Raw genomic sequence first — 7,225 nt, 5'->3', positions numbered from 1 at the left:
TAATATTTCATGGGTCCCATCTACTGACAACTTTTGTAGCGAGACGCCACGTCTTCGCCTGGTCATTATTTCGAACCATTTTTAGCCTCCCGCTCCATGTTTTGAGATGCGGTTTTCATTGGCATGTCTTGTCGAAGCAGAGATCGCGTCCCCTTATTGCGGGATTCTCATCAATACAGGCGTGGGTAATCCAACCGCGTCGTCTGCACGACCCTTGAGGAATATGCGAGTTTTAAGGTGAGTGGGGAGGAGCTTGACATTCGCTGCCTTTATAAGAGGATAAAGATCCATTCTTTCACCCACGCCTTCTTCCTCTCTGCCCATCTATTCTCGAGCTTTAGCGCCCAAGCTTCCACCCTTTCCGCCTTCAAAAAGCACTTCGACCATGTCTGGATCTGGAGCACAGGGCAAGTGGATGGCCTCCTCCGTCACGGAGAAGGACATCACGAAGCTCCGGGAGGCGGGATACTTGGCCCAGGAAATCGCCCACCGGCTTCCGGCCAAGGGGCAGATCGTCCCCACCCCAGAGCCTCATAAGAGGGTGGTATTCATCCCCCACTTCATCCGCGGACTGGGATTTCCTCTCCACCCATTCGTCCGCGGACCCATGTTCTACTACGGGCTAGATTTCCATGATGTGGCCCCAAACTCCTTCCTCAACATCTTGGCATTCATTGTTGTGTGCGAGGCCTTCCTCCGCATCCCACCCCACTTTGGATTGTGGCTGAAGACCTTCAATGTGAAGCCGAAGGTGGTGGGCGGTCAACATGCAGAGTGCGGAGGCGCTATGGTGAGCAAGATGTCCAATGTCTCATGCCCCAAAGGCACCTTTGTGGAGACCATGAAAGGGTGGCAGAAGCAGTGGTTCTACGTCACAGAGCCCCGCGACACCACCTGGGCCGCGGCTCCCGAATTTAAGTCCGGGGCCCCAATGCGGCTTACCTCCTGGCTAGAAAAGGGCCTGGACTGGGTGTCATTGGACGAGCTGTCCACGCTTCAGATGTGCATCAAGAGCATGGTGGACAAGAACATCAAGCTTGTCAATGTGATCCAGGTGATGCTTTTTCGCCGGATCCTTCCTTGCCAAAGCCGGACTTGCAATTTGTGGGAGTTCGATCCGGCCAAGCACCAGACCTTGCAACAGTTCTTCGGTGTTACACACGAAGGCATCTGGAAGGTGCTTTTTAAGGCCAATGAGACGTGGCCTAAGACAACTGAGGACCGTGGGTACAACCCGTCCCATCCCGCCAGTCCAGTAAGTTTTTCATATTTCAAGGTGTATCCTTCACCTATAGATTCAAGGAAGATGTCTAAGCTTCCCCATGTGTCTTTCCAAGGCTGGACAAGGAAGGCGGAGCGGATCCAGTGTCCAGCTCCGTTGCCGGAAAACCCAGCAATCCCACTTCTGACGAAGATGCTGGTTCCGGCGACCTACCAGGCACCGGAGAAGAAGGCCCAGAAGGAGGGCCAGGCAGGAAGAAGCGCCTTCACTGTAAAGGCACTTTAGACGAGACGTCCGAAGACGCCAAAACTCACTCCTCCCATGCCACCGAGGATGACTAGGAGGCGGAGGAAAGCAACTCTCCCCCTGAGGGGGAAGGAAGAAGAGGACGGCCTCCATGGATCTGGAAGCGTCCAAGAAGGGGAGGGTTTCCCTCGCGGATAACTCCGTGTTGGACACCGATAGCAGCTCCGAGTGGCGCCCCAGGGAGAAGCCCCTGGCCGAATCGTAAGTACTCAAAGGCACTTATACACACATATCCCACTTCTTTACTTCGTGGTTTTAATGTGTCGAATCATGCGCTGCAGTCCGGCCCACGCCCACCCCTAGCAATCCTCGTCTTCGGGGAATTCACTGGATCCAAAGGTGATGGACAGCGGGTCACTTCCGGCGGCCTCCTCTCCCAAGGCCACGGACGACGCCGAGGTGTTGCCCCGAAGGACCTTCCTAGGCCAGGGAGAAGTACAGGAGGCCGTCAGGGTGGCGCCAGAGGGTGATACCTCAGCTGCCGGACACATGGGGGAGCAAATCCCCCTGGAGACTGGCGATGGGGGCCATATCCAATTCGGCCCCTAGCTGAATACTATTCCGGAGGCCCATACGGCTCCAGAATCAGGCAAGCAGCCTCCTTCAAAAGAAGGAGATGCACTTATTCCGCCAGCGACCTTTGTCCATCCAGAGGCACCAGATACTCTATTGGAAGCGCTGTAAAGTGCTTCCATTGTTGAGGAACACCGTATCCTTATGGGTATGGTGGTTGAGAGGGTTCAGTCCACTAAGAATGGAATGACAGAAGCCTGCACCAGCCTTTTAACAGGCTTTGAGGTATGCGATGTAATTATGCAAACAAAATGTCATAGTATAGACGGTAGCCCCTGAGACTCTGTCCGGTGTTCGAAAAGAAAAGCTGGACAGAGGATCAAATAATTTTTGCAGGAGACTAACCATATGTGTTTATGTGAATAAGCAGGCGTCGATGCTGGCTGCGACCTCCCGTTTTGCCAAAGTCTCCAAACTGAAGTAGAGTCTGGAGCGGGCCGAGGAAGAGCTCGGCCGTGTGAAAAAACAACTAGAAGACGAGCAAGGTATGCAATGGCCTATTCAGATCTAGAAAGATATGAATTGTTTGTGTTGATCATGTTATCATGATATTTTGCAGGAGCCGCGACCGAGATGGAGACCCTCAAGAGCGCGCTGGCTGAGGCCTAGAAGAGAGCGGTAAGGGAACAAGCCGCTCGTGAAAAACACAAGGCAAGGGTCGAGGAGGTCCAGCAGGAGCTCCAGGACGCCATAAAGAAATGCGAGTCCTGGGAGCGCAAGATTGCGGACCAAGAGTCCGAACTTCCTAAGGCCCACCAAAGCACACAAGAGGCCCAGGTTGAAGCCCAAGGCGCCCTCCAGGAAATCCAGGAGGCCAGGACAATCATGGCGGGTAAGGCCTTTATTATGCAGAGCAAATATGTGAAGAAAAGGTACCTCTTACTAACCCGGATTTGGAGTTCTCCAGGGGCGTTTGCGGATCTGCCGCGCAGTGTTACTGATGCTACGGATTTCTTCCGAGCCGAAGAGGGGAGCTCAACGGAGAAGTTGTTCTAGTCCGAATACCTTGCGCCAGAGCATCCGATGCCCTTTAGCGATCAACTGAAATAGCTGACCGAACTGCATAGGGTGGCTGAATCGGCCATGAAGGATTTGATAATCCGTATGTAGCTTGCCGAAGCCATACCCAGCGGCTACTTTGGGCTCATGAAGCGGCTGGTCGATGCCTGCCCTCGGCTTAATTCCATCAAGCGGTCGGTCTGCATCGAAGGTGCGCCGATGGCCTTTGCTCGTGTCAAGGTGCAGTGGGCGAAGATGGACGCCGTCAAGCTCGCGACCAAGGGACTGCTCGCGGGCAAGGAGCACCGCATGCCCGAGCGGTATTTTGATGATGTCCTGAAGGGATCCGGCATTGTAGAGGGCCAGTGCGCAAAAGAGATTCATGTTATCCCATCCTGTATTATGAAACAAAGCTAATATGTAATATAATGCTTGTTGTTTGTTTAAAATTTGCCTCCTGTGCGGCCATTTTATTAAATCTGAGACTTGGCCAGTCGTCGGCTTCAGCCCCCACGTAGGTAGTACATGGGTGTTCGGGTTGGAACCTAAACACTCTTGATCCAAGAGTTTGGTCCTTGAAGGAGGTGTTTAGGGCAACAAACCAGACAATCGGACTATGTGGCTTTATCACCCTCACTTAGCGATAGGAGTTTGACAATAGAAATGTAGGCGCAGCCCCTAGTTAGTATTTGTTAATCTGGACTAGGGTGTTGTAGACACCTGATCGGGTGGAGGCTGATCAGTCACATAATGCGGGAAAAACCGCAAGAGATTTTGACCTCCGAATAGCTGACCAGCTCTTGCCGCATCATGACAGTCAGTTTTTGGCTTTCTCTACTAAGGTGTTTATCCGGGTAAACTAGAAACATAATCACAGTAGTTCTCCCTTTACTACCCTGGCCGATAGGACGGAACATAAGGTAGCAAGCACAGGAGCCGGGCAACCCAACTATTGACCAACGACATGATTCGGAGCCGATGCATATAATGCTAAATTCGGGGTGTCGAACTATACTATAAAAGTGTTCGGACTTTGTTGCCGTAGTATGGGGCGGAATGAAGCCCCTGGTGAATTAAAGCGTACCAAAGTGTACGGGTGCAATCGATAAGAACAGCAAAATAAAATGAAATAGTAAGCCAATGCCACATAAGTTGGGCCGTAAACTGTTTCCATTATAATTTGATTAATACATCGAAGCATATTTATACAAATGGTGCGATAAGCAACATGGCTATTTAACATGCCAAGACCAAGGGGGAGCTGCGTGCGGGTCCTGAAAACAGGCAGAGTGATCGTCAAGAACACCACCTAGAGATTCCGCCACACGTCTATGCTATTTGCCACCTTGGTATATCCATCCTTCGAAAGGATCGATGATCAGGTCATCGTGAGGGGCCTGTGGAAAAGAAAAGGAAAAAAAGAAAAGGGAAAGTATGTGTGTCCGAGGAAGATCGAGCCGTATTATGGACCACAATCAAGTTATGCCTCCGTCTATGCCCATGGTATTTTGAGTGCGTAGTTATGTACGCGCGGTACGTACGCCGCCATTTGGTCGGGACCGAGACGGAGGCCGAATTGCTAGTTGAACTCCTGACTAGCTGGGCTGTCAAGCTGTGGAGTAGCCCGGACTCATTTGACAGTGTCTGGGAGCTTGGCCGCTGAATTAAAGTTCTGCTTGATAAGGCCGCTCTGTACTTCCGCTGCTAGGTCCGCGGTGTGCTCCTCGGTACAGAGGGAGTGTTCAGTGTTTACATTGACTGTTATGACACCACGTGGTCCAGGCATCTTGAGTTTGAGATAGGCATAGTGTGGCACCGCATTGAATTGAGCAAATGTGGTTCGCCCGAGCAGTGCGTGATAGCCACTGCGGAAGGGGACGATATCGAAGATCAAGTCTTTGCTTCGGAAGTTGTCCGGGGATCCGAAGATGACTTCCAATGTGATTGCACCCGTGCAGCGGGCCTCTACACCTGGTATTACTCCTTTAAAGGTACTTTTTGTGGGCTTGATCCTTGATGGATCGATGCCCATCTTGCGGACTGTATTCTGATAGAGCAGTTAAGACTGCTGCCGCCGTCCACGAGGACTCGCGTGAGATGGAATCCATCAATGATTGGGTCGAGGACCAGTGCAGTTGAATCACCATGACGGATACTGGTCAGGTGGTCCCTGCGATCGAAGGTGATCGGGAAGGACGACCATGGGTTGAATTTTGGGGCGACTGGCTCTATCGCGTAGACATCCCTAAGCGCGTGTTTGCGCTCCCTCTTGGGGATATGGGTAACATATATCATGCTCACAGTTTTAACTTGGGGGGGGGGGACTTCTTCTGTCCCCCTGTGTTCGACGGACGGGGCTCCTCGTCATCGTCCTCACTTTGCGACCCCTTCTCCTTGTTCTCGGTATTTAACTTACCGGCCTATTTAAAGACCCAACAGCTTCTGTTGGTATGATTGGCTGGTTTATTGGGGGTGCCGTGGATCTGACATGGACGATCAAGTATGCAGTCCAAGCTGGATGAGCCCGGATTGTTTCTTTTAAACGGCTTCTTCCGCTGGCCTGACTTGGAGCCACTGAATCCGGCGTTGACCGCCGTGTATTCAGTATTGTCACCGTTGTTTCGACGCTTGTGTCTGTTGCGTCGGGGCTTGCCGTTGCTATTTCTGGCTTCGGAGGTGCCTGGTTCACTTGCATTATTATTGCTATGGGCTAGCCAGCTATCTTCTCCCGCGCAAAAGCGGGTCATAACTGTCGTGAGGGCTACCATGGACTTCGGTTTTTCTTGGCCGAGGTGTCGGGCGAGCCATTCATCACGGATGCTATGCTTAAAGGCCGCTAGGGCTTTGGCATCCGGACAGTCGATGATCTGGTTCTTTTTAGTTAGGAACCTAGTCCAGAATTTCCTGGCTGACTCTCCGAGCTGTTGAACTATGTGACTTAAGTCATCGGCATCCGAAGGTCGGACGTATGTACCTTGGAAGTTGTCACGGAAGGCGTCTTCTAAGTCCTCCCAACTGCCAATGGAGTTTTCTGGCACGCTGTTTAACTAGTGCCAAGCTAGTCCCTTGAGTTTTAGCGGGAGGTATTTGATGGCATGAAGATCATCCCCCCGGGCCATATGAATATGGAGAAGAAAGTCCTCAATCCATACCGCGGGATCTGTTGTTCCATTGTATGATTCGATATTCACAGGTTTAAACCCTTTTGGGAATTCGTGCTCCATTACTTCATCAGTGAAGCAGAGGGGGTGTACGGCGCCTCTATATCGGGCCAAGTTGCGACGTAGCTCAGATGGAGTCCGTGTGCCATTTTTGGCCCGGACGTGGTTATGCTTGTCACGTCCGGCTAGATAGCCGTCGTCACGCGTCGGGGCCCGCCCCCGTGATCCGTAGATCAATCTGGTCTGACCTACTCTATTTTCCAGGTCCTACCGTAGGTCATATGTATATCCCCGAGTTGTTATGTCCCTACCTTTACGGCGAGGTAGTATAGGCTGGTGTTCGGCTTGAGTTGCCATTGTCCCGGCCACGTGGTGGTCGGTCAGCCACGTTACGTGCTGATGGTACGGGCCCAAGTGCCTCGTCGTTGAATTGCGGTAGCAGTTTGCGCTTCGGGTAACTTTTGGTTGGGCGCTCGAGGCCGTATTCCTCGGCTGCCAAGACATTAGTCCACCTGTCGTTGAGTAGGCCTTGATCAGCTTGAAGCTGCTGCTTCTTTTCAGGCTCCTTGAAGTGACAATTAGCCGACGCTTAAAGCGCTCCTGCTCGAGGGGTTCCTCAGGCACGATAAAGTCTTCATCGCCGAGGCTCACCTCTTCCTCGGAGAGTGGAAGATAATTACTGTCCTCCGAGTCTTCGTTTATGGCTTGTTCATGAGGGCTAACTTGCCCATCTTCCCGATCATCCTGTTTGGAGGTTGGCTTGACGGGGTCTTCTTGGTCTTTGGCGTCGTTCGGAGTATTGTTGTCTCTCGTGCTGGTATCATTGTCTTTTCCACGGCGTGATTTAGAGCGGCGCCGCTGACATCGGCGCTTTGGCTGTGTCTCAGGAGGTTTATCCTCGACTGGATATTTATCGTTATCACTGTTACCCTCCTTGGGTGTATCCACCATGTACACGTCATAC

At 52.0% G+C, this 7,225-nt stretch overlaps 1 protein-coding gene across 1 annotated transcript; it reads left to right on the top strand.

Moving 5' to 3' along the window:
* The first annotated feature begins 385 nt into the window (after window positions 1-385).
* LOC147959872 (uncharacterized) lies at window positions 386-2,710 on the top strand. Its single transcript, XM_087532973.1, has 3 exons — window positions 386-1,039; window positions 2,526-2,586; window positions 2,661-2,710. Exons 1-3 carry the CDS (start codon window positions 386-388, stop codon window positions 2,708-2,710), a joined length of 765 nt encoding a protein of 254 aa, XP_087389099.1.
* Window positions 2,711-7,225: the final 4,515 nt, after the last annotated feature.

The sequence above is a fragment of the Triticum urartu genome, chromosome 7A (genome assembly GCF_056163025.1).
Source record: "Triticum urartu cultivar PI428250 chromosome 7A, HENAU_Tu73, whole genome shotgun sequence".
Lineage (NCBI taxonomy): Eukaryota > Viridiplantae > Streptophyta > Magnoliopsida > Poales > Poaceae > Triticum > Triticum urartu.
Note: the sequence above shows the minus strand (reverse complement) of the source record. Positions and strands in the feature narration are given on the sequence as shown.